Source organism: Halichoeres trimaculatus, unplaced genomic scaffold, assembly GCF_033239565.1.
Source record: "Halichoeres trimaculatus isolate MK-OKI-2021-1 unplaced genomic scaffold, fHalTri1.1 fHalTri1_scaffold_4, whole genome shotgun sequence".
NCBI classification, from domain to species: Eukaryota; Metazoa; Chordata; class Actinopteri; order Labriformes; family Labridae; genus Halichoeres; species Halichoeres trimaculatus.
The window spans coordinates 30,687,315-30,714,913 of record NW_027437182.1 but is presented as its reverse complement, the minus strand read 5'-3'; the positions used below and the strand labels follow the sequence as shown (position 1 = coordinate 30,714,913).

At 40.1% G+C, this 27,599-nt stretch overlaps 1 protein-coding gene across 5 annotated transcripts in view; it reads left to right on the top strand.

Annotated features, from left to right (window-relative positions):
* shroom2a (shroom family member 2a) overlaps positions 1-27,599 on the top strand; it is a 53,496-nt gene that overhangs the window by 10,417 nt on the left and 15,480 nt on the right. The window contains exons 3-7 of one of the 5 annotated variants that reach the window (XM_074668118.1): positions 7,708-7,856; positions 21,644-21,745; positions 22,069-22,086; positions 22,325-22,447; positions 24,094-26,494. In XM_074668118.1, the coding sequence (XP_074524219.1) occupies positions 7,708-7,856; positions 21,644-21,745; positions 22,069-22,086; positions 22,325-22,447; positions 24,094-26,494 (2,793 nt within the window). Of the gene's footprint in view, positions 1-7,707; positions 7,857-18,136; positions 18,467-21,643; positions 21,746-22,068; positions 22,087-22,324; positions 22,448-24,093; positions 26,495-27,599 lie in introns of those variants that run through there. The other 4 variants (XM_074668122.1, XM_074668120.1, XM_074668123.1 and 1 more) reach the window with 4 other exon arrangements.

Genomic DNA, 27,599 nt, shown 5'->3' with positions numbered 1-27,599 from the left:
TTTTACCGGTCAAAGTCCGGTAATTACCGGATAACGAAAACCCAGATCCATGTCTTTGTACCTTGTTGCACCAAAAACTTTTAATTGAAGTCTGTGATCAGGTTTTTGTTTGGTGGAAATTTCTGACGAAGCTTTGTGTTACTCAACTTTTAACTGATCCTGAACATGGTCGAAAAGTGTCAGTAAAGTGTGTATGTACAGAGGCCCTAATACCCTAATAGTATTAACTCAAGATCCCAACCTGTTTATCTCATTGTCTTGAGGAGACACAGCCTATTTTCTCAAGATAACAAGATCATTTTCTTGCGTTTTAAGAATCTAATCAGAGGGTTGATTGCTATCATTAGCCATAATGTGGTTTGCCAAGCATGCTGTGTGCTTGAAAAGCACAATGAAACAGAAAAAAGATTTACTTGCCTCAGTCATGTGAGTATCAGAAAGGCAGCTTGGCACGATGTTTTCTGGCTAAAGAAAAGAATAATCAACTGATTTGATTTTTTACATACCTAGAAAATTATCTCATTATATTGGGGAAAAAAGTTTTGTTTAGTCAAGAAAAAAAAACGTACAGCAGAAATTTATTTGTAATCTGGAGGAAAAAGTAAAAGAAAAAAAAAGATTTTCAATCATGGCATTTGGGGCTTCCATACATAGGATCAGAAAGTGCTTGAAATTGTTGAATACTTGGACCTAAATCATACCTGTGGTTTGGCAAAGAGACATCTCAACTGCTTTTTTCAAGTTGAACTAGAGTGTGGGTTTTAAGTTTCAAACAAAGCCAATCTTCTTAAATGGATTCAGTTTTCTATAATCATGTAATGCCAAATATTTAAAACATCCCAAATATCCCATTAATGTCTGAAACTAATGCAGTCCATCCAGCTCTGACAAACCAAGATCTCCAAAGTTATAAGATGACTTCAGTGTGATTATGTTTCTGTCCTGTGTTTATTTCAGCCCAGATCAAAGTGATGGATGGTTTGACAGATGCTTAAAACACCAGTTATGTGTTTCATGTCAAACAACAATGAACTGTAGCAGTGATGTGAGCACAGTGCCCCCCCAAAAAAGATACACCAGTTCTGTGCTCAGTGCCCTGTCAGCTCACTGCTCAGCACATCTGTCAGCAGAAAAGACACATTCCTTACCCACATCACCACCACATCCTTCCCTTCATGTCCCTCAGAGAGACATGTGGCTATTTTTGAGGACACTCAGGCATCCAGGATGGCTGAGTCTGCCTGATTATAGCCTGGAGGAAGATGGTAAACAAAAGACATGCTGTGGCTCAGGCTGATTGGGCTGAAGAGGTGACATATGTTTAGAAAAGTGGCATAAATCTCCTGCTTCTCTGTTTTTTATGCTGCTACTCATCACCATTTGTCATTTTTATTTACGTTCTAAAAATACGCTCTTATTGTGAAGTCTGTTTGGAATGAAAGTAGCTCTATTGTGTCGCTTTAGGCAGTCGCGCAGATGCCTTGGTATTATGTGTGTGTGTGCAGAAAGTTCAGCAGTTGTTAGATAAGAGTACTGCACTGTGCATTCATCAGACGCTTTAAGACTGGACTCTTGATGTTTTATGCACAAATAGAAACAACTGAAGCACATTTTACTTTTGATTTTAAAATGAGTGCACTTGGTGTGATCTCTTTTGTTCTCCTGAGCTTTTGATGACTTTCTTTGAGTGTTTGATGCAACAGTTAATCACTCTTTTGAATAGTCTACAATCTTCCTCCTGCATCATCATTGTAAAAAACCAAATGATCCAAATGTCCCTGCTGATGATTTGACTATGTCTTAGTCAAAATACAAGATTTGTTTTTCTTTTTCTCTGAAGTTTTACATTCTGAGGTCTTGGACCTCTACTCTTGGGACTGAGCAGGGAATTAGAGAAACATTAAACCTCTGCAAGAAGTTGAGGTACACACTTCAACTGCTTACTCTGAAGGATGTGTTTTCTGTGGCACAGTTCACTTTCAGTAGTAGAGAAGTTAATTCACTTTTGTGTACATGAAACTCAGTGCTGGCTAAAAACTGATGTTTAATGACAGATTTCCAAAATTTGGGTTGTCACTGAAAAGTGGATGGTGGGTTCTGCAGCAAAACCAGTTGAAAGTGCAAGAGCTCATTTTTGTGATAGGCTTTGTTGTCATTAGAGGTGTGAAAAAATAGCGATACGACGATACCCTTAATTTCCATATTTTGTTTTGAAATAAAAATTCTTGTTTTAGATGAGCTGGAAGCACAATACGTCTTCTGCACCTCCACTGCAGTAGATGGCAATGAGGAGCTACTCCACTGTATTTTGCCCACAAACTGTATAATAAATAGAATCTCAAAGTATATTCAAAATATTTTATTCCTAAACTTGATGATGTGGGTTTTGATGCCATAAACATCAATTTTACCTCTCTATTTCTGGGTCAGTTAGTTTGAAATCAATTAAGTTTAATTTTTACAGTGCAGTAGACTGATGAAATAATCATAGTCATGTTTTAGATTTTTTATGAGTAACGTTGGTTACACCAAGTGACATTTATCAGTTTCACTAACTGACCATGTCTTTCACCCAATAATTTTTTGCAATATTAGTTAAATGTCACAGTAGTTTAAGTGACAACACTTGTTGCACGTTTTTAAGTTAAATTAATAGAATAGAATAGAATAGAATAGAATAGAATAGAATAGAATAGAATAGAATAGAATAGAATATGTCTTTATTGTCCACCAAGGTGGAAAATTGGCTTTGGCTCACCAACACAAGAGACAGACAGCACTAAAATACAAAGAATTTCATACATAAAAACATATATGAGACAAAATGTAAAAGTAGAGGATGTATGTAACACTGCATCTGACTTTCATTATTTCAACCACAGTAAATAGAAACATTTCCAATTAAATAGTTAACTGGGTAGGACAGTATATCACAATATTATCGTATCGTGACCCAAGTATCGTGATGTGTATAGTATTGTTAGGTTCTTGCCAATACTCACCCCTAGTTGTAATAGCGGTAATAAATTAGCTGTTAATTTGCTAATCTAGCAGCTGTTGTGTAGATTATATATGTTGTAACATTGCTTCTTTGTAATAAGACTGTTGTAAAGCCTGTTTATTTCCCTGATAAATTGTGCTGTATTTGTGAGAAACATGCATGTTTGGGATGAGCAGCAGAGCTGTGTCTGTGGGTTTTGCCCATGAAAAAATAGCCAAATCTTCTCTGCTAATGCCAAACAGCTTATTCTGCCTGTAACTCTTGTATGGTGTTGTTTGGTGGTTTGGATGTTGAAGTCTGAAGAAACTGTTTTGAAGACGAAGAAGACAAAAGTACTTGTTTCGCATGAAAGAATATTTGTGTTAGTTGATATTTTTGATGGTAAAAACGTTTTACATAGAGGATCATAACAATCATACATCACAGGAACTTCTTGTCCTCAGAGGCCACCATTGCTTCCCTGGCAGGAAGGGTGAAAAAGGGAGTGTTTCAGTCTAGGATCTTTCTACCTGACACTGATAAAGATTCCCATTTTTACACACTCTACCTTCAACAGTGATTCAAACATTGCTCATGTATCTGTATGTTCCTTTGCTGTCCAAATGCAAGGAAAATTCACCAAAAACCTTCTAATACACAAACAAAAGTTATATATTCATATGTGTCATATATTTCAGCTTTGTCCTATATACACAGTTCTCTGGTTTTAAACTTAATATAAAACATTGATGGAAAACTTATCAAAAGCAGCATCATGATGCGCCGTTTTCAGTCAAACTCTGGAGTTAGTGTCTGTTTTAAACATAGTAACCCACGGCAGAGGCTTCGTTCAGTGATTCACTTTCTCAACAAAATACATTACCATATCAGGACCATTTCAGGAATCTAGCCAGCCGTCATAAAAATCCTCAGTCTGCTCTGCTTGGCTCTGCCTTCAAATCGTTATTATAGAAAAATGAAAAGGGGCTTTGATTGGAGCTATCTGGGCTCTGGAGGATAAAGACCATATAACACGTAATGGTCTGTAAATGTACACATACCTCAGAGGTTAAGTCATGCAGCCCCCTCTCACAGGTTGGGAGCTGATAATCAGCTGCAGGGCCTTTCTGTGTTAATGTGCCAACTGCCAGGCAACTTCACGCAGCTTTTCTCTCCTCACTGAGCCGCTCTGTCCTGCACGGCTCATATCTGACTCTGTGTCAGCGCGAGGACAGCACTGACCTTAACACTCGCTCTGTCTGACGCTGCAGAGACCTTCTCCTGAGCTGTGGCTCTGTCAGTTTATTATCTTATGCCTTCAGACTTAGTGGGTCTTTTCAGGAAATATACTAACACACAGTACAGTACAGAGTGGAGTCAGTGCGCTGTACAGTGTGTGCTCAACTTTGACACAGTGTTATTCCAGGTGTCTGCCCTCTAACAAACACAATGCAGTTTGTTTTCACATGGTGCCACCAGATGACACAGACACTTTTTGAAGTATTTTAATAGTCTTTGATCCTTGACTTTTAAAAACTGTCCTACCTGCTGTTCACAGTGTTAAACACTGTGTTTAGGCATTCGCTGTTACCTTATTAAACACATTAAGAATGTCGACAACAAAGAGACTCTAAGCTTTTTTCGGGCCTTTAGTCGCTAATCCCTCAAGCATGTTTCTTTGTTGATGCTGCTCTATAGTTTGTAACATAGATAACATGCATGGTTTAAAACAATAGTTTATTAATTCATGCAGGAGGAAAAATATTTCATTGTGAAATCTCCTTTTTGCATGTAGTTTTACATGAGTGGTATCATTTCTGGCATGAAAACCTGGTATTCTGGTATTATACCTGGTATTACATCTATTCCAACAAGGACTAAACTGGACTTTGAAAAAATGAAGACTTGAACCACAAAAGGAGAGGGCTAAAAATATGTTGGTGCCAGACAGGACAGTCTGAGGACCCGACAAACTGCTCATCCATTGGGATTTTCACACAACCATCTCCAGGGTTTACAGAGAATGGTCCAAAAAAGAGAAAATATCCAGAGAGCAGCAGTTCTGTGGGACAAAATGCCTTGTTGATGCCAGAGGTCAGAGGAGAATGGACAGACTGGTTGGGCTGATAGAAAGGCAACAGTAACTCAAATAACCACTGGTTACAACCGAGGTCTGCTGAAGAGCATCTCTGAACACACAACACGTCCAACCTTGAGGCAGATGGGCTACAGCAGCAGAAGACCACACCGGGTGACCCTCCTGTCAGCTAAGAACAGGAAACTGAGGCTACAGTTCACACAGCGACACCAAAACTGGACAATAGAAGATTGGAAAAACGTTGCCTGGTCTGATGAGTCTGGATTTCTGCTCCACATTCAGATGGTAGGGTCAGAATTTGGCGTCAACAACATGAAAGCATGGATCCATCCTGCCTTGTATCAATGGTTCAGGCTGCTGCTGGTGGTGTAATGGTGTGGGGGATATTTTCTTGGCTCACTTTGGGCCCCTTAGTACCAACTAGAGGTAGACCGATATATCGGCCGGCCGATATATCGGCCCGATATTTGGACATTTGTCTCTATCGGCCATCGGCTGTAATTTCTTTTAAAAAGCCGATTTTTGATCAGTTGTATAAAATGACGCAATTTTTGATCAGGCACAAAAAAGATGAGCACCTCAAACTTGTGGAACCACTTGGATACATCACATACTTTTGTTCAAATTATATTAATAAGTGTAAATGTCTTTTTTGACATTTTAAGAAGAGTGTGAATGTTTACTACTGCTTGTTACATTGTGTGTTTACTCAGACAAAATATTTCATTGTTTTGAAAGCTGAATAAATGTTCAGAGGACTGGACACGACTTGTAATAAATTTCTTTTAGTTGCTCAGAAATTGCTGCGTTTCACAAAAATGTGATAAATATATATTTATTCAACAATCAGCCTGAATATCAAATTGGAAAAATCGGCTATGCATATCGGCATCGGCTGCCCAAATTTGGAAAGCATCGGCATCGGCCCCCAAAAAACCCATATCGGTCGACCTCTAGTACCAACTGAGCCTGGTTTAAAGTCCACAGCCTCCCTGAGTATTGTTGCTGACCATGTCCATCCCTTTATGAGCACAGTGTACCCATCTTCTGATGGCTACTTCCAGCAGGATAACGCTCCATGTCATAAAGCTGGAATCATCTCAGACTGGTTTCTTCAACATGACAACGAGCTCCAATAGAGCTGAGATGTGGTGAAACAGGAGATTCACATCATGGATGTTCAGATTACAAATCTGTAGCAACTGTGTGATGCTATCATGTTAATAAGGAGCAAAATCTCAGTAATGTTTCCAGCACCTTGTTAAATCTGGTGTCTCGTGACACCAAGACATAAAAGCAGTTTTTTAGGCAAAAGGAGGTTCAACCTGGTACTAGCAAGGTGGATCGAATAAAGTTGAGGGTTGGTGTATAGATATATGTAAGATAGAAAGTGAATAACAAGACATGAAATGTAACTTTAAACTAAGCAAAAGCTATAATTCATAAAAAACTTGTGTTATCAGCATCTGAACCATGGTTGGTGTTAAAACCTTCAGCAAATATCATGGTTTTCTTATCACAGGTGTTAAATCACTGAGAAGCCGTACATAGCCCTGAAGTCAGGTCGTATGAGGTGGCTTAATCTCTGTGGCTCTGTGGAGGAAGGATTTAAGAAGTCTTTATGCATCCATTTATAAACAGTAGATCCTAAATGATTCAATAGTTGCCCTGGTGGACTCAAATATTTTGGACACATCATGGTCCTCCCTCCATCCTGCTGGCAAAGATTCATAAAGTTATCTAGTTTCCACTGAATTTCCACACCTATTCCTCTGATACCTCTTGTTTAAGTTTCAGCAGAAAAGCTGGATCTGTGTTTTTGGAGCTGTAACGTGTGCTGTGAGGGAACAACTGTGAAATGAAAAGTTGATATTAGTATAAAAAAGGAACTATTAAAAACATGTACTGTGTCCAGTTATTTTCAAACGTAAGTCTGCTCCTCTGTAGCACGTCTGCTCAGATACAGAGCCATGTAATGTTATTGTTATGAGAAGAGAATGGGTGGAGGAAGCTTTCAGAGAAAACACTGCCAGAGTGCTGTATCTTGACTTCAGAAAACATGGATTCAAGTGAAGTCTCTTTCAAAATCCAAGATTATGGGCAGATAAACCGACAGAAAAGCAGATGTTGGTCAGTCCAAATGTGGGTGCACACAAGTCAGATGTGTTTGCATTGTGGCTTTATTTGAAAGAATATAAAAAGAAAAAAAGAAGAGATTAAAAGTTGCACCAGAGCAACCCACACAGAATTTTTTAAAGATGATCTTTAAGCCAAAAACTAGAAAAAAGTGAGGGAAACCATGAAAGTTGTGACACTTGACTCCACTCCTGCCAAATCAGCTGTGACAGACCACAAACTGCGCTCTGACAGTGACCTGAATGACCTTAACTCTTTCTTCCTCACGTTTGTTACCGTGAAATAGACCTCCAACGTTTTCTGAAATACTTTTAACCTGCAGCTTCAGGCAAAACCATCTTCGCTGTTTATTTTGGGAAAGCATTTATCAATTTTATCTTGGCTATTATTTTACTAACAAGCTTTGCAGAGTATGCTCTCCTGGAAGGCTTTAATATTCTGTAATCCAGCATGTTTAACTCTCAGTCTTCCATCTGCTGTGTTTACGTGTCAGGTCGAAGAGGGCAGCAAGGCCGCAGCTGTGAGTCTCCAGGTGGGAGACGAGCTTGTCAACATCAACGAGATTCCCCTGAGCGGCTTCAGACAGGAGGCGATCTGCCTGGTGAAAGGCTCCCATAAGACCCTCAGTCTGGTGGTGAAAAGGTACGTAACCAATCCGTGGTGCCCTCCCCTCCTGTGCTCTCTTGCATCTGCTGCTGCCATAAGTGCATCAGGTCCCCATGGTAACATTTCCAACAAACCAAGGAAACGGAGGAGTGGAGACAGAGGATCCTGGTCCCTGCAGCTGTTTGTCTGCTCCTTGCGTCTGTAGGCCGGCCTGCGCTTTCTGCGATTCTTTTCTAGCTGTGTCTGTGGAGCTTTTGGTAGCTGGATGGTCCTGTTTTGCCAGGTTTGACAGAGTTCAGGGTTTGACAGTGACAGTTTTTCAGGATTAAGTTGAAGAAGGATGGGGTTGTAGGTGAAATCATTGACTCTGCGAGTTGGCAGGTAAAGGTGCAACCAACAAGAGGAAGTTACTGTGTATATGACACCATCGGTCTCGGGGAGTTTCTATCAGTCAGTTGTGATAAGGCTTTATGGTTTGTTTTCTTTGCTGCACAACTCTTTCTTTTTTTCCCCAAAGAACAGAGTGTGAAAGAACAGTAAGAGCTCATGAACCTTAACAGTCTCTCTTTCTACCAGAAGCCACTCTTTGTGACCTATTGACTCTTAAGTATTGTTAAGTATGTGTATCTTGTTTAACTGATGAGTCATTTGTCAGCGTGAGAGCTGCAGGTCTTCTTACCAATGGCCTTGTTGTGTGTGTAACACTGCTCCCTTTGTCTCTCTGCCTGATGCATTTCATTCTGTTTTGTATCATATCAAAACGTAATCCCTGAACAAATCCTACCGTACAAGGAAGTCCTCTCACCATTTATCTCTCCACAAGGACGCGGCTGTGAGGCTCATTCATTGTTTTATGCTCTCCACAGGCAGGTCTATTATAGGATCTGGAAACAAGGAGGCATTACTGTCTGTAACAGGCCACGTTTGTTTGATTTACTTATGCTACTGCTGGACAACTTAGAGCTGTAAATAAGCAACAGAGTCCAACATAAACACACAATTTTCAAAAAAGGTAAAGCAGCTTACACATAAGAGGTTTATGTTCCGGGATTGAAAAATGCATACTCCTTTGTTCTGTTGGACATGCTTGATATGCACCATAAATACGAGTGGGGCAAACTACATCATCGTCACATAGCACTCTAAAGTTGATCCTTAAGCTAAACTTGTGCATCACAAACTGTAACTCTTGTATTTAACATTAAAAGTATGATTGCCCTTGAGGTTGATAAAAAAAAATAAGTTTGCTGTGAAATATAAATGGATTTAAATCAAGAGCCTCTGTGAAACATGATAAAAAAGCTTAGTTGATAATGAGTTAAAATTACCATGTAGCTGATAGCTAGTTCTGATGCTAGTGTTTTGTTTGGTTTGTTTTTGTGTTCCCTGTCTTTTATTTGTTGTTGTTAATACACCATCTGTGCCAGGGATCTAAATTAATCCTTATTAAATAGCATGAGCGAAAATTGTTATGACCAGTCAGACTTTTAGCGCTCTACCTCTGACTGAGAGCGGATTCAACTGTATAGCTTTATGCAAATAGTAAAAAAAAATAGTAATAAAAAATAAACAACCTGAACTTAACATTAAGTTCTTCTACACAAAGAAAAGGTGCTTTTTTTAATGAATTTTTCAAAAGCATTTTCATACTTAGTAAGAGGCAAATTTTAAGTTCTTCGACAGCATTACAAAATGCTCATTTTTGTAAAACAAAAATGCTGATGAAGTTAACTTAAATTAAATACAAAAATGATTAAAGTTTGTAAAACGATAAAATAAATATTATAATTAGATGTCCGAAAAAAGCATTGTCCAAACAGCCCGAGTTGACATTCATTCATCTTTCTTCTGTTTTTTTTTTTTTTTAAATAATGTATCATGACACACCTCACGTACCGTATCGTACCGTATCGTACCGTATCGTACCGTATCGTACCGTATCGTACCGTACCGTACCGTATTATACCATACCATACCATACCATACCATACCATACCATACCATACCATACCATACCATACCATACCATACTATGCTATACTAAACTATATTGTAATATACTTTACTATACTATACTATACTATACTGGTATACTATACTATACTATACTATACTATACTATACTATACTATACTATACTATACTATACGATACTATACTATACTGGTATACTATACCACATAGAAAAATGAGTCTGGTGCATCATAGAGTCAATGATTTCACCTCTTCCTGTTGACACTGTGGTAAAATCAAAAAGAGTATCTCTAACGGTAACACACAGTTTTTCTGGATCCATGAGTTAATTTACCAGACAAGCAGGAAGCATAACTGCAGGATCTGGGGATTGTCATTTTTGTATGTTTGTTGTAAATGGAGAGAGACATTTCCTCACAAGGATGAGGCTCATTGTTCATATTGTATCCTGGCTTTTAGTCCCATGAGGCTGTTCCTTCCTTTTACTCGTCTGTGCTGCGGAATTTAGTCTGTTCTACCCGTCTCACATAACTTCTCCAGTCACTCATTTTCAAGGCCACAATAACAAGTCGTTGTCTAATTTAGAAGCAGAGTGATAGTTGTTTATTATAGGACCTCAGAACTGCAGCCCCATTTCTGTTCTTTTTTTGATCAAAGGCTGCATGTTTGGTGCAGAGCTGCAGCTCGAAATATTTCAAAGTGTAGAATTGCTCATTACTACCTGCATCCATGTAAAGCTGTAATGTAATGTTTGACTGAAGCGTATTCTGTGTCTGAGCTTGTAAAAGTGTCAGCTGTGAAACACCTCTCTTTTTATCTTTGGGATAATGTTGGATCGCTGTGACGAGGATCAGGAAGCTGTCAGAACCTGCTCCTGTCCACAGGTGTGGTCTCTGAACAGACAGCAGCAGGGAGGAGCCTGATTTATTTTGCATGCAGTGACTCATGTGAGATTGTTGGTGTAATGTCATAGGGAGAGGGGAAGGGGAGAGGCCTGTCGCACGTCACAGAAAGAACAGGAAGGTTTGGTTATCTGTGTGAAACATCTTGATCTCACTGCACATGCCCTGACAGAGCTGTGTAGACATTGAGCTTAACATTAGTCTGTTAAAGAAGGAAACCTTTAAAGTTCTACAGTTTTACAGTTGTTTTCACATTTTAAAACTCTCTGAAAATATCTGTAAATAGAAAACAAAGCAGGGTGTTGGCTAAAGTCTAATTGCACGTCTCATTCTTAATTTGTTTAACACCAATTACTGCGTACAGTTAAACACTATAATTGGCACACATAAACAAATTACAGCGCCCTGCATTCCAGTGGCTATTTTGAATTTTTTGCCAGAAAATCCAAAAGCAATACGTAGCAATTTCAGCAAGAAACATTTCTCAGCAAAGAAACACGTTTGGCTCTTCAAGTCATCTGGATGGAAAGGGCAGTTGGCAACAGGTTTTTTTTTGGTTGAAGAAAAAAGAGAGAAAATAAATGTGTCTCCACGTCAGATGGGTCACAAAGTTCTGACTGCAAACTTGGTTTTAAAGCTCCCCTTATGTATCAAACGTTGGCATCCATAGTGGACAACTTGAAGTATGAAGTGTAATTAGTGTTTTTTGACAAATAAAACAACTCAACTCATTTGCTTGGAAAGAAAAAATGTCATTTTCTGCAGTGTGCTGCAAATCATCTAGTCTGTCACCTGCCTCCCTGCAGCAGTTTGAGAATTGACTGGAACGGACACCATGTCTCCATGCTACTCCTATTGAAAGTAGGGATGCACGATATTATCGGCACAATATCGGTATCAGCTGATAAAAGCTTAAAAACACGTTTATCGGTATTGGCAGATATGAAAATTTCTGCCGATAGGCACAGCCAATAAGGTGCTGTTCAGTTAGGATTATTATTATTTTCCACCTGAAAAATAAGCTCCTTAAATGAAATGTAGCACTTCATTTATTTGCACTGCGGAGCTCTGTGTCTGTCACCAGGTTGTTACAGTAGCTCTAAAATAATCAAATGCTGCTTGGTTCTGTTTAAAAATGCATTGTACATTCAAAGTTCATGTGATCTAAAGGAATTATTTTTCTGTATTTCAATACTGAATGTCTTGAGTTTGAAAAAATAATACATTTCTTATTTATGGTACAATCAAATGGTTTTTGTCTTGTTTTATGTGTGTTTCTTAAACAAATAAGACGTCACAATAAGAGTAACATATAAATTCCAGTACAGGATAGACTTAGCTTTCTTTACAGTGAAAAAAATCAAACAAACTTGTGATTATCAGTATCGGCCAAAAGGGGTTTCAATATATCGGCATATCGGACGGATATCGGCAAAAATCCAATATCGTGCATCCTTAATTGAAAGAGGTGCACTACTGGACATAAATCAGAATTATACAAACTGACTTTTAAGACAGACACCAAGTTTTAAAATAATTTTCTTGGAGCACAATATGTTTTAATTTTCTCATTTGAACCTTATTAGGTTAGTAAACTCAACAGAAATGGATGTATGAGCCATACTGCAGCCAGTCAGTAGGGGGAGCTCTAAATATTTTTCACTATTTACACTATTTTTCACAGTGAACTGAGTGGTGTTGCTTTTCATTTCATTCAGTTTCATAGCCATCTACAAACTCTGCACCCTTCTTAAAAATTTAAGATGATTTGGAGTGTGGGTAATGGCTTCAACACTGACTTTGCAACAGCCAAAATCTGTGTTCCCTCCAGGTAAAAAAAAATTAGAGGAAGCGCTAACATCCAATTTAAAAAGCACTTTTAAAAAACAACAAATTGCTGACCAAAGTTTTGTACAGTAAAAAAATAAAAACAATAAAACAAAACAAAACACAGACATAGGACAAAAGTAAAAACTGGAGGACATAAAAGGATCATTTAAAACAGAAAAGATCAAAAGCCACATTCTCAAGCAAAAAGCCAGGGAGTAAAAGTTTGTTTTCAAGTTTGATTTAAAAACAGGCAGAGAGGGGGACAGCTAACATGAAGAGGTTGAGCATTCCGGAGCTTTGGCGCAGATACTGAGAAAGTTTGGTCGTCCCTGAGCTTCAACCTTGACCTGGGGACAACCAGAAGACACTGATCAGAGGATCTGAGAGTCAAAGGTAAAACATGAGGTTTTAAGTTGTCAGAAAGGTAGGGAGGGGCCCGCCCATATGTGGAAGTGCTTAAAGTTGCTGTTCATTGAGACGCTGGCTGCAGAAAGACTGGAAACTGCCTACTACACACCAAGCCAAAAACCAGGCTTTTATGGCATTAACAAAACCTTACAGCCTGGTTCAAAAAACTGCTTAGGTCTGAAATGCTAATTTCGTTTAGAACATTTAAGGATCACAAGTTTTTCCAATCAGAGACACAGCTCAGCTCATGTGACCGACTGGTGTTCTAGAAAGGAAGCTCAAAGCCTGCGTCATATCCAGAACGGTCCGTCCGACAATTGGCTTTATTTTAGTGTCTCAGGAACAGACAGGTACTTTCACAGAGGTCTCGATCAATTGATATGAAGTCTATGGTTCTGTCATGTAACTTTAAAAAGATTCAGCAAAGATTCTTTAGTAGAAAGGTGATGAATCACAAGCTGTGGCGATCAACATCAAACTACACACAGCACTAGCCTAAATAGAAATGCAATGAAACAGCCAATAAAGCCTTTCCCATTAAAGCAGGATAGCTTGTAGTAGCAGGGTGCGGCTGCTGTTCTTGACTAATAAAATCTGGTCATAATTAAAAGCCCATATAGACTAATTTTTAATCAGGTGTGTGTGAAGAAGCAACTCATCACAACGTTTGATCACCATAGCAGCATGGAGGAAATAAGGGCCTGGTTGTGTTCAGGCTGTAAAGTTTGTGTTACAAACGCAGCAGGATGATACTTCTCTGTGGGTAGTTCTGAGAATGAGAGGAAACATAAAGCTGAACTTCGGCCTCTGTCTGAGAAAAATGGTAAACAATTAGAAAGTGGAACGTTCTCTCTTTTATCTGCTAGAGATGTTAAGTTTAATTTTGTAAGTAGAGAGACCAGGAGGACTGTATGTGCACTTGAACTCTGAGTCTTGTTTTTAAAGGAACCTGTTCCTTTATATTGTTGTGTTTGGTTGTAAAGAGACAGCAGCTACAAATGATACATTTCAGCTTTTACAGTTGTGTCTGTTTGGCTAAAGTAATGGTTTTAATCAGCTGTGCCAAAATTCAAGTGTGGAGATTAGTTTTCTGGAGGGGCAGAGACGATACATAGCTATGTGATGTTAGAGCAGGAAATGATTCTTACTGTGCCATCTCCTCTTCAAAGCACTCTGATTTGGTTCAAAAGAAACAAAAATTAAGTTGAAGTGACGTTATTAATTGGCCACCCAACTGTGTTTGGATATAAAGTGTTGAAACAGTTTTATGAAGGTAAATGAAACAAACACTATACAGTCTGGTATTTGATGTACAGGAAAGTTCACTGTAGCACAATTTCAAACATAAAAAAGCTTTTGTTTGGTGTTTTAGTAGCTAGGGTATTGTATTCCAGAGCTAACTGAATGATGCATACATTATTTTGTCTACCTCTCCTCTAGTTTGAGGCAGATTAAATATTTTCATCAGGCCCCCTGCAGTCTGGCTCGTCCTCCTTTTTCCTTCCCTTGAGGCACTTCTCGAACAAGCAACAAACAGTGGAGTGAATCATTAAACTTTACAGCGAGAAGCTAGGTTTGTTGTGGCTTTCTGTTTCCCCCTTCTGGCTTTGTTACAGAAGTACCACATCAACCAACATGCGTCATTATCTTGAGACAACACATCTGTATTGTTGTCGTCTTAAACATATGGTTCCTTTCCAGTACCGCGATTGCATCTATGTGGCTATTTTAGATGAGCTGGACCCAGAGGTTCGGTGCACAATCCAATTATACCTGTTAAAGCTTACTGGCTTTCCTTACAGTGTGAGCATTCAGTGGGGGTTGCATTGCTGTGGCTTACAAGCACCGCTCGTTGTTTTTCATAATAAGCCCACATAGTATGTCAGGAATGTTGGGTTCTGAATTCTTGTAATAAGCAGATTTCTTAACATTTTTTGGGTCTCAGCTGAGGAAATCACAGTTAAGAGATTTCTGCGGAGCTCTGTCTCAACTGCCCCCCCCACGGCTTCTAATTGGTTTGCTCCATTGCCAAGGTTAGTGGACATGCAGTCACTGAAGTGGATCACTAGCTTAAAGTCGTAATCAAATCTTTGTATATTATTGACTACCTCCAATCAAGACAAAAAAGACACTTGTTTTCGAACTGTGGTGATTTTTTTTTCAACCATGTGACATGAAGAAATGTTTGAGCTTAACAAATATTTCAAGAGGTATGTATATGAATGTTGTAGGAAAAAGACAGGTCTTATTCTATTGGGAAATGTTTGGTTTAATGTATGGTTAATGTAGTCTTGATTTGCAATATAGGGTTTGGGCTAGGTTAGAGTTAGGGATATATCTTATCCCAACTTGCTTGTAGTGTGCTTTATTTAAAGCTGAATTCTGAAGAAACCTTACCTTCGTGAATGTCTGGCTACTTCTCACACATGTGGTCTCTGGTATTTTCTGGGTCTGACTAAAGGCTCTAGATTTGCCTTTGTAGATGCTGCATTGTGTAATGTGGAGGTCATAAAATAATACAAGTGCACATGAACTTGCGGATGCTCTTGAATGAGCCTATTTTAAATTGCAAATATCAAATATGTTAAAAATTTATTATCAGAAGACCTGTTGTGTTTTAGAGTGGACCAAAACGAACAAGCATGTACTATGTGGATTTTCACATAAATCAACAATAGCCAGTTAGGAAGCAAGCTGGCTGTTGGAGAAAGCACAACTAAAGCAGCCATGGCAACACAAAAAACCTGAAGCATAAAGATGTTCCCTTTTCACTTTTTCTTTACTTTAATAAACGTTTAATAAGCATCAGTACTGCTGCTGCCACTGATTAGGTATTTTCATTTGTTGTTTGACGTTCTGACATGTTGGTTTTGATCTGAGACAACATTTGTGTTTCACAAAATTAAACTAGCTGATTGAGGAAGTTGTGATTGTAAAGCAAAATTGCTTTTATTGTCAACGGAGGGCAACAGGAGCCTGCCTCTGTTTGAGAACAAACATCTTTAGTTTTTCCAGTACAGTCTGTCTATGTAGGGTTTTTTTTTTTAAACCTTACTTGTTTTTTTTTTAGGATAATGTTTCTCAACTTGGCTAGTCTCAGGTCCCCCAGCCACCCCTTCGCCCCATTCAATGATAATTAGAAACTTCTGGAATTTGTCTTTTTTTGATGGATGACCAGCAGCATGACCTGGGCCAGCTGTGGCTTCAGAGTGGAAATAAACTACTCTAGTTGCTTACACTCTGAAATTCTGCAACAGGAACAAAGTTCTTCTGCTGTTACTCTTTTGTACTCACACTGGAACTTTACAATGGAATAACATCATTGTCCCACTGTGTGATTTCACATTACTGAGACACACAAGCTTTTTTGCACTTAGTCAGTGGGACTCCAAAATATGTCCAAAGCCCAAGTTTCAAAGTATCAGGATCATTCTTAAGTAATGACCAAGTTGTTGTCTCTTAATCTGAGGCTCTAGGACACTGATACTCAAGGAATTGTGATAACTGCATGTTGTTACAGAGGGCTTTGTTACAGTGATGCTGTTCTGATCCTCATCCTTAGACAAAGGGTCTCCAGGTGTTTTGGGTTGGGGGTCAGTGCGGACAGCCACTGACTTGACAGCTGGTATTCCACTCAGCTCAGGAATGTGCTGGTCATTACATGCTGCTCATGGTTCACCTCTCTCACCCGAAACATGACTGGTTTGATTGTGGGTCCTTCTGAAGAGGGTCTTTGTCAGACCCACAGGGACCAAATGGAGTCAGCGACTCACCTGAAAAGGGCAGCTCGGCTGCAGACAATCTCAGCATATTTCTTCCCTACAATGTAAATAAGGCTGCAGCTCATTTAGCTGCATGTCAAACATTGGTTAACGCAGCCACCTGTCCAAGGAACAGATTGTTTGGCTGCTTCTCACCTCTTGCTTCTGCATACAATTTGGGAAGCGTTTGTAAACTGGTAATGACAACACTGGGTTTGCTGACTCTCATTATGCAAACCTTGTTTGGACTGTATGCTTGGCTGTTTCTCTCACAGTAGATCTGTGTTAACTTTAGTGCCCTCCTATCAGCTTCAGATTGTAACCATTCTTTCAACAGACCTCTTAAATTTTCTGCCTGGGCACATTTTTACAAAAGATACAAAAAGGACTTTCATTTAAAATGGTTCTTTTTCCTTAAGAAGTGATGGTGACTGATTAAATGAAAAGGAGGATTGAAAAGAGTTTGCTTTCTGGAAGCCTCCTCCATTGCTGCCATGTTACAGAGTCTTTTTTTTTCAGACTAAAATGACCAATCATGGAACACGGCAGTATGTTTTAGACCTCAAATCTGAATCAGAAAGTTTGATACAAGACAAAAATAACCCAACAGCGAAGAACAGAGAGGATTGTTTCTGTTTAAGAATTACTTTAATTGTACTCTTTAAATGAAATTCCCCAATCCGTGACATCACAAATTGAGGAAATCTTGTGCCACACTGACTTTATTCTCATGTGGCTGTTTTGAATAGACTCTTCACACCAGTGCACCTATAGATCACAATTTGAAACTTTGTCCACATTGATTCAGCATGTTACCTACTCTCACAAATAATAACTTGGTGTTAATAAAATGACAGAATGAAAGAACAACTTGAATGCCTAAATTTGACAAAGCAGACATGAAATGACAGTGACAGTCCACTCACTAAAAGAAGGAACATTTTCAAAGGCGCTGATTAATGTGCAGGAACCTTGAAGGAAAGACTCAAGTTAAAGGATCCAAACCGATTAACCCCCCAAAAAAGTTTTTAACTTTAAAATTCTAAATTTATGAATTAAACCCAGCCCTTTAAAAAGCAGCCAAACAAAACATGCGCAAGTCAGGAGTTTTCAATCTTCGTTTGCATTTGCTGTGTGTCGCTGACGTCTTCCCTGGGCAGTTGCAGTGCTCATTCCTGGAGTCTTTCAGGAACCAGGGCACCCTCCACCCTTGTAGAAAGCAACCTGTTGCCATGGCAATGGTATAAATGCAGGCCTGTCACACAAGAGGGTAGAAGAGTCCGGCTTTCCATCCCTTCATTAGCATGTTAGCCCCTTAGAGCCAATGAGACGAGGCAAGGTACGGGAATACTCCAAAGGGACTGGCTGCGACAATAGCCCTCCTCCTTCTCCACACACTGCTTCTCCCCCCTCATGGGGGTAAAACCCCTCGTAATCCTGAGGGAAATCTCCCCTCAGTTCAAACTAATTCTGCCCAGAGAAGTTAGTTTAAGTCATGGCTGCTGTGTGTTGAATGTTCATTTGTGGTAGTTGTTGGTAGGTGTGTTTCAGTTCATGGATCAGTGTTGGAGGTGAAGGATGCTCTGTAGCCTGTGCCTCTCTTTATTGTGCCGCTTCTTTGAAGTGTCTGAAGTGGAGTTTGGTGCCTGACCAGCACATGGTCACCTGTTCTCAATCCCAAACTGAGCTCCACTATAGGATTGAGTTATCATCATTTGGATTACACATTTCATCTTTGTGTCTATTCTGAGTTCCTTCCTCCAGATGCTTGGTGAGTCAAAATCAACATTTTTGTTTTTTTTTCGTCCACTGAAGGCTGTGATACCTGATGTTTGTTGTTTTGTTAAATCAGTGATCAAGTTGGGGACACACCAGGGCCCTTTTTTGACCTTAATACTCTGTTATTCTTCGTTTTATCATTCAACACGAGGTCAGCCATCATGTAGGTTAAGCCACGATCAGCTAGTCTTAGCATTTCAAAATCAAATTAATCTTTGAGGGAAAAGCTCAAAGGAAAATCTCCTGGGAATATTCTGAGGAAGTATTTCCATTAATTGGCTGTTAGTCTGTCCCAAAGATTGGTTGGTGGACTTGCTGTGTGATGTGTTTATTTTTGAACGTGGGCTGGTTGGTACCGGATACATCTGAAGTGATTTGGGGCTCCAAACCAATCACTCAGAAAACGGCCTCTCCCCCTGCCCCCATTCCAGCCGACTGATTCACTTTCTAGCATATCTGTGCCGGACCAGCTGTAGCCCTGACGATAGGCCTAATAAAACCAGCCTCATTTGCATGCCAATAGCAGGCGCCATGTGTGGCTAGCTCCTAGTGCCCCAGAAACACGGACTGTGAGGAGACAAGGAAGACTGAGCTCCATGTTGGCTTTTTCTTTGTCCCCCAAACAGGCCTGAACTTTAATCCACTATTAATTTTGTGGAATTGACCCACTTTTCTGAGCTTAATTCTCAATCTATAAAATTAGTGTTGGGTGGGAAGACTAAAAGCTTATTTTTTTCATTTGAGTAGTTTGTTTTCAGGTCTGCGTCTGAAAGGGAGCTTTTGTTTGGACCTCATGTCATCAGATCATTGAAGGCCTTTAGACAAGGTGACTGAGGGGGCGTGACCTTTTGGCCTTGTGGCTTTGTAGGGCGAGTCATGAGCCCAGTGTGGACGTAAGCAAGCCTAGCTTTGTCTAAAAAAAATTCCTGACCAGTAACTCACCAGTGTCCCCCTCTTCAATCTCAGCAGTGTTTATTGAATGTTAGATGTTTTTAAAGTGTTCTCAGCTCAGTCAGATACATTACTTGAGTTTACTTGATGCCTGTCAGAAGCTGGCCTGTAAGAACTTCAAGTAAAAGGCAATGAGGACAGAGCAGTGGTTTGGCCAAAGGTTAAATTGTGGGCTTCACACACAGAGACTATAGTTCTCAAAGTGGATGGCTTGAGTTCAGTTTCCACCTGTGAGCCTTTACTGCACATCATTCCCACGTATTTTTTGGTTGTTTCCTACTCTCACCGCTGTCCTCAAATAAACACATCAAAGCCCCAAATGATATTTCAAAAAAGGACTTGTACAAAAGTGATGAGACACATTACGAGGTAAAACGATACAATTTGGATTATAAAATTAAATACAATACGAGGCAAGATGACACAAAAACATATGAGACAATACAATAAAAAATGATGCAAGACTATGTACGAAGAGATTAGTTGAGACAATAACTTATGAGACAATACATGACAATATGATAAGATACACAAACAGTAATCTACATATTAACCTTAACCCTACATATTACAGGAAAGGACATACCAATAAAACATTCCCTAAAATAACCTATTAAAAAAAGGACATGTAAGTTGAAAAATAAAGACCATATGAGAGGATAATTACAAACAACAATCCATATGTGAACAGCAGAGCAGACACCAATGAAAAACACAAACAACACTGGCCTTGAATGGTTTCACTTTTGTAAACAGACTTTTTTAACACGTAAATTAATTGTTTAATCAGCTGGTTTCAATTTTATTCAATAATTTCTGTGGAATATTGTTGTCCACCAGGCAGCCTACATTTAAAGCTACAGTGGAGCACAAATCAGTCAGTGTCTGATTCAATAACTTAATAACAAATTCATAAATGCGCTGACTCACGCAGATGTTGGCTTGTTTTCCTAACACAAAGCCACGCTCTGCTTTCACTTTGTTTTTTTGTATATTTCTCCATGTTTTAGCTGCCCCACTGTGTTTCAACTAGGAATCTATTGTTCTTGATGTATGTCTGGTTAGATATCACATCTGGCTGAACATAAACGTAATAACATCACAAACCATCATGCTGTCCAACCCCAATTGGTCTTTGACAATGACAGCAGACACACATCATCAAGTCATCTCTGCCAGCAACAGAAAAACAAGCAATGAAACAAAGAATATAATAAAAACAGAAGAAATTCAACTCAGTACTACAAATATGCAGTTCTCTACCATAAGTCAGTAAAACTGTAAATACACATATAAATCGAAAAAAAAACGATTAAACAAAATATAATGAAAAAGAGTTTCAAATCACAGCTCTGGCAGCTTTGAGTGTTTCAGACCTGGTTTAAACCAAACCTGTTTTGTCTGGTTCACTCGATCTGCTAATTGGTCCACAGATAAAAATATGTATCAATGAACTAGTCTCCTTTACTTATACATGTTTTATTTAATATATGTATTGGAGTATAAATATTAAGTGAATACACATGAATAAAAATGCAGTTCTCCAAAGTACCCCTAGAGGGAATCGTACTCCATTTGAGAACTTTTCAAACTGAGTGACCACCAGTCAGATGACGCAGGGTTGGAGGATAGAAAGGCTGTCTGGAGGGCAGACGACAGCTTGGATTGTGGGCTACTGTGGCTGATCTGATTGTGTAAGAGATTCTCCATTGTGTTAAGCCCCCCCTGCATCATGCTGGGCTTGCATTCCCCCCCTGGGACCATATGGCAAGGTCTGAGGACGAACCAGCTCACCTCAGCCGCTCGTGCTGCTCAGACCATGAGCCCAGTGAAAGATGAGAGAAGTTGTTTTACTTCAGAGTAGTCCTAAAGCTTGTGTTTTCTCTGTAAAGGCGCTCTATAATATTTCTCATCATGCTCCAGACTTAGCTCCTCCATGAGCATGCCTCAGTTTGACCAGTGGAGGGAGCTGTAACACCGTGTATCAGCAGCCTCTTGAAAGCTGCATACTTCTCTCCTGGGAACTATGACACTGTTATGATTGGTTTGGATCAGAGAAGCTTCAGAGCACTTTGTCCTCTTAAGCTTTTCTGACAACACTGTAGTGAAATGTGCACACAAGCTAAATGTTCAGTTTCTTCTTCTGTGAGTCCAGTTAAACTATTAATGAGCTCTTAGTGTGTGTATGTGTATGTGTGTTCCTCCCCCTGCTGCCCAGGAATATGAAAATGGTGGATATTGTAACTCAGAAAATGCCCTCAGAGAATGACGTGCATGTGGCGAGAAGCTTTCTTACGAAGATTTTGCGAAGTTCCATGAGGTATGGTTTTGTGGCTTCATCGTTAAAAGTAGCCCCTGTTCCCCCTTTTCCTCTCCTGGTGCCCATTTTCATGTTTATCAATCATCTAGTGATACGAATCATCTTCATTACTCTCATAGCAGCTCTCCCTCTCCCATGGTTACACTCTTGAGCATGTTTCCTTGAATCTACTTGTGGTTTGTGCAGTTAGATGATTCATCTTCATCCCATGCATGCAGTACAATGTCTTTGTGTGACATGTTTGTTTGTGAGTCAAAACAAAACTGAATGAGAGTTGTTTTCCGCTGATGTGTTCTGTTTACTTTTCTCTACATGCAATGCAGAAAGAATCGCTTTAAAGGGTATGTTTCACGTGTAAAAACTGACAACCAAGAAGTTAAGATCCCAAAAAAATGATGTAGATTTTTTTTTTCATTGCTGTAGTGAATCACAGATGTTGTCTGAATTATAGATGGCGAAAAAACCAAACAAATGTTTGACTTGTTTAGTTTGAGTGCCAGTTAAAGTGGAAGCAGCACATACTGTTCTCCTGAAGTGGCTGCTCTCTAATCCAGTCTGTATTTTATGCCCTCTCTGCAGGCGGAATGAACCCATAAGCAGGCCTCACTCCTGGCACTCCACCAAGTTCAACGAAAACCAATCAGAGGCTGCCAAAACTCAGTCTCCACCCACAGCAGTCTGGCACACCAGATATGATGCAAGGTAACTCATGAAACTTGAAGTTTTTCTTCTGAATCTTAGTGTGAGGTATCAAGGACTTTGAATCTAAAGTATATAATTTTGGTCAGAACGGTTTTCCAAAATATTAAGAAACACTCAGCACAGCTATAAACCCCGAACCCTAAACCAGCCTCAATCAGTCCCCCTCCAAACTCTGAATATGCCCACCACACTGCACACTGTTACTGTTGTTATTACTACCTTATGAGCTGCTGTACTGTAACTAATTCTTTACACTTTATGCACAATATCACACGATGAGATGCACTACCCTTCATTTGATATCCTTAGGCACCATTGTTAAAGAACTATACAGTTTAACATATTTTTTACAATGTAACACTCTTTATTCATGTTCATAGCCACCAAGATTAAAAGATGTGTTTCTGGTTGGAGCAGCACACTGACAAACTTATCAAACTTACAAATGACAGGTGTGCTTGCGTCTCTTTTAGCAAGTCTTGGTGCAATTTGGTTTTGGTTGTGTACACAATAACTTGTATTATTTGGTGTTTTGATACTAAAAAAAACTTGGTAATGTTTGAAGTAAAACTCTTAAAACTTAGAGTGAAAAAGAACAAACAAAAAAGATATACAAGTTAAACTTTGAGTTTATAGAACTGGTCGTCGTAGTTATATGATAACAAGTTAACATTACATAAGATGGTCAGTTATTTCTGGTCAGTAATTGTGAAATACAAAACACAAACTTATTAAAACATCATAATTATGAGATAATTAATTAAAATTATGAGATAAAAGACTTAGAGTTATCTCATAGTTGTAACTTCATATCTCATAATAATGATTTTTTTTAAATCTTATAACTATCCATAAAATGAAGAGTGAGGTTTCGTTAGCTCTGCTTGGTAGATGACTGGCAGGACATCACCAGAATTCACTAACGATACATATTACAGACATGTTTCAGGGACAGTTGCGCTAAATATAGATGGCTCCTAAACTAGGGTACAAACAATGTTTGATCGTTGTCATGTTTCAAACAGTAGCGCTATGTAACTGCTGATAAATATTTTTCCTTGTTGTGTTGCTTCTGGTGAAAGTTGTCCTGAACAAAGAAATTTTGTTTTCATCCCATCTCTATCCATTGCTTTAACAAACTCACCACAGTACTTTTAATTTTTCAGCTTCTTAATATTTTTTTGTCCCACCATCTTGGAATAACAATTTACTATTTTTTTCCAGGCCTAGTGTTGTAACCTAACCTTTATTATTGTTTTTACTGGTGGAAATGAGCTTCCTCTGAAAACTTGTGTTTGTAAGAAAATTATTTTCAAACTTTCTTAAAAGGTCTCATGCATAAGCCCAGATGTTGGTAACCATGAATCCTCTTTTAAGCCATATGAACATGAAATGAAGCATTTAGAGTTTATTCAATACAGCAAGAACATTAACACTGTTTAAGCCTTGTTTGTCCAAGTTGCTGCTGTATGAAATAACTGGGAGAAGATTAAATCTTATTTACTGTCATGAATCCTCACAATACAGTGCAAACATACAAAACTCAATTGTGGTAGAGCTGTAATGGTAAAAAAACAAAAACTTCTCTTCAGGCAAAGGAATAAATGTTGGTTTTCTGATGCTCAGTCCTTTATGTTTTTCTCCAGCTCTTCTTCAAATGATCTCTCCTCTGGCTGGGAGCAGACAAATCTGCGCCGAGTGTCTGACCAGTTCAGCTCTCATGGCAGCATGGACAGCCTAGAACATGCTTCACACCCATACCCAGCTGGACAGCTGTCACCTGCCAAGTCCAACAACAGTATGGAGCATCTGGGAGGAGGGAAAAGAGACTCAGCCTACAGCTCCTTCTCCACCAGCTCTGGGACACCAGACTACACCCTTTCAAAGAGCAACACGGCCTCCACAGAGAATATGATCTACAAGTTCAGCCAGTGGGACTCAGGAGGAAAGCACAACAATGGCAGAAACTGCCAGAGCCTGATGGATGGAGCCAAACAGGACGACAGGGTGGCATACTTTCAGATGCCAGGTGTCAGCACAAGCGGTGAAGGCCCACAGACTGAAGACTCACCTGGATCCCGCCACTCCACTTCAAGTAGAACCAGCTGTGGACCCGTTTGGCACGTACCTGAGAAAAAGAAGACTGCCTCCCCCTCTCCTCCTCCCCCTCCTCCACCTGCTCGCAGTGACAGTTTTGCTGCAACAAAGGTGCATGAAAGGGGGCTTGTTGTAGCCCACCCTGAAGGACCTGAAGCTTACGTGACTCCAAGGGCCCCCTCTGAAAACCGCTTGAACCATAAACAGTCCCCAAAAAACGATGGTGACGGTTTTTACCCCACTGAGAAGTCAAACCAGTTTAACTCTAACAAGCAGTACTCTCTGTCCAGCAGTGACGTCCGGCAAAGCCAGCCCCACCATCAGAGGCACCACAGTGACAAAAGCACTTTTCACTCTCAGCCCTGGGCAACATCTGCACCAAAGCCACAGAACGTAGGTGGCTACTTTAGTAGCCTGCAGGAACTGCCCACAAACGGTTCTGCACAGCACTTTGGTCAGAACCAGAGACGTAACCCGAGCACCTCATCCACTGACCCAAACTCTGACAGCAGCGGGCCCAACCGATACTACTGTGTCACAACATGTCAGCCCACACAGCCAAACTCACAGCCCTTGTCTGAAAAACCAGAGGAGAGGAGGGGCGTCCCAGGGGCTGACCTGGCTACAAGTGAGCGTAACTCTCTCAGCCCAAAGACTGTCACTAAAGTCAAGTATCAACTGCCCCAACCGCAGCAACACTCCACAAGCTCTCACTTGAAAGACAGCAACGGATACAGCAAGCACCAAGTCACCACTGGACCCAAATCAAACCAGGATGATCCGACAAACCAGAGAGGAAACAACACACACCATGCAGAAGCTCAGTTCATGAGTTATCCCCCCAGTAGACAGTCTGAACAGAGAAGGTCTCTGCAACTGCAAAACAGAGACTTACCCCAAGACATGAGACATCCCAGCAACAAAATCTGCCCTCAAGTGACCCCCATGCTTCACTCTTTGTCCCTGGATGTTGCAGGCCAAGACAACAGAACCAGAGCCCCTGACTCTGAGGAGACTCTCGAGGGTAAACAGGTGAGACGGAGCGACCGCTTTGCCACCACATTGAGGAATGAAATCCAGATGAGAAGAGCCAGGCTGCAGAAAAGTATGAGTGCAGCCACACTTCCTGGTTCTGAGGGTGAGGCTGAAGGTGATCAGGATGTCTGGAAGTCATCTCAAGGCACCAGCCCAGCTTCCACAGGCAGCCCCTTCACCAACACCTACAAGGATAATCTAAAGGAGGCCCAAGCAAGGGTCCTAAAGGCGACATCTTTCAGGAGGAAAGACCTGGAGCCTGTGTTACTGGAGCATCCCACACCTGAGACTCTACCTAACTACACAGGACTGGCCCGTAAAGATGCCCCCCCTCTGCCAACCGTAGCGGAGTCTGTGATGAGTAAACCAGGGGCTGTGGGAGGACAGGTGTCTCGCATAGGTGGCCGAAAACGCTTTCCTGCAGAGAAGAAGGTGAGGTCTTTCTCCGAACCAGACAAAATCCATGAGGTTGGAGTGAAGGAAGATCTCCAGCAAAATGACAATGTGACCCCCTTACAGGACCAATCACAGCTCTTCAAAGAGCCAGCTTTTCCCAGTCCCATCCCTGCTCAGAACTATACTGAGATCCCTACAGAGACTAAAACCCAAAGTCCAGGCTCCACTGATGAAACAGAACACACAAATAAAAGCACGAAGAGCAGAGAGTACACAGAGGTGGTCCAGGGGGGTCCTTTCTCTTCGCACAAGCTGTCCGTCCTGGACCAGCAGAGACTTGGCACCTTTGCCGAGTACGAGGCAAGGTGGAATATCCAGAAGAAGAACCCTGAAACCAGACCCACTGGGCGGTACCGCTCAGCTGATAACATCCTGGATTCTGGAGCAGAGGACAAAAACCAAACCATCTGTTTCCATGAACGATCCCGATCGTCTCCTTCAGCTGACTTCTATGGACAGGTTAGTGTAGACAGAGGCTTCCCACAAATCAGTATTTCCCAGGTGCTACACAGGGAGGAGAATTCAGTTTCTCAAGTATTTCACAGTTTCTACTTCCAGATTTGGGAAATAATGATAGACATTACTTCATTACCACTGTGTTGTTTTTTTAAAGTGTTGACTTAAAACCTTCAAAGTAAAAGTTGTGTGCGTGCATGTGCACATGAACCCCAGGTTAGCAACAATGCTAGTTTCTTTAGGTTCTCGATGTGTTAGTTCAGGGGTGGCCAACCTGTGGCTCGTGAGCTGCATGTGGCTCTTTGCCTTTCGTTGTGCAGCTCTTCGATCCATTCATAAAACTGATAAATTGATGCCAGCGTTGGGATCAGTACTGATCAATACTTGGGTGACAAAGTTGATACTTCGGTTTCAGTTTCTTTTCTCTACATGTGCTCCTCTCAATTGCTTATGTGCTCATAGATAGATAGATAGATAGATAGATAGATAGATAGATAGATAGATAGATAGATAGATAGATAGATAGATAGATAGATAGATAGATAGATAGATAGATAGATAGGTGGAACTTTGTCTCTTCTGCAGTAGAAACAGAAATTTGTCTTTGACATGGCTTCAAGTAAAAATTTTAAACACACAAACAATAAGTCTCACTTTGAAAATTGGAAATGTATTGATTTTCATGTTGTGTAAATTTGTTTACATAAGATCACGTTTCTTTTGTGGCCCTTTGTAGTACCACAGTCATTTTTGTGGCTCTTGGTCCCTGACTCGTTGGCCAGCCCTCTGTTAGTTACTCAACAAATAGGTTTATCAGACTGCAAAGTGCAGCTTCTACAGAGGCTTTTTTATGACTATTCAAACAATAAAAACTTGGGGCTTCTTCATCGACAGGCAGTAGTTTGATTGTGTGAGGACATGTTGTTAGTCACCTAAATGTTGAAGCTACATGTAACTCTTGAGGTAGCTTTACATCTCATTAAGACTACAGCGAAAGGAACAAAGCAAAGAGCCAAGTCAAATATTAATCCATGTTTGTTCATAATGACACACCCTCAGCTTAAGGAAAAGAGAGGGGCATCAACCTGCTGACTTGTTTTTCATTGTT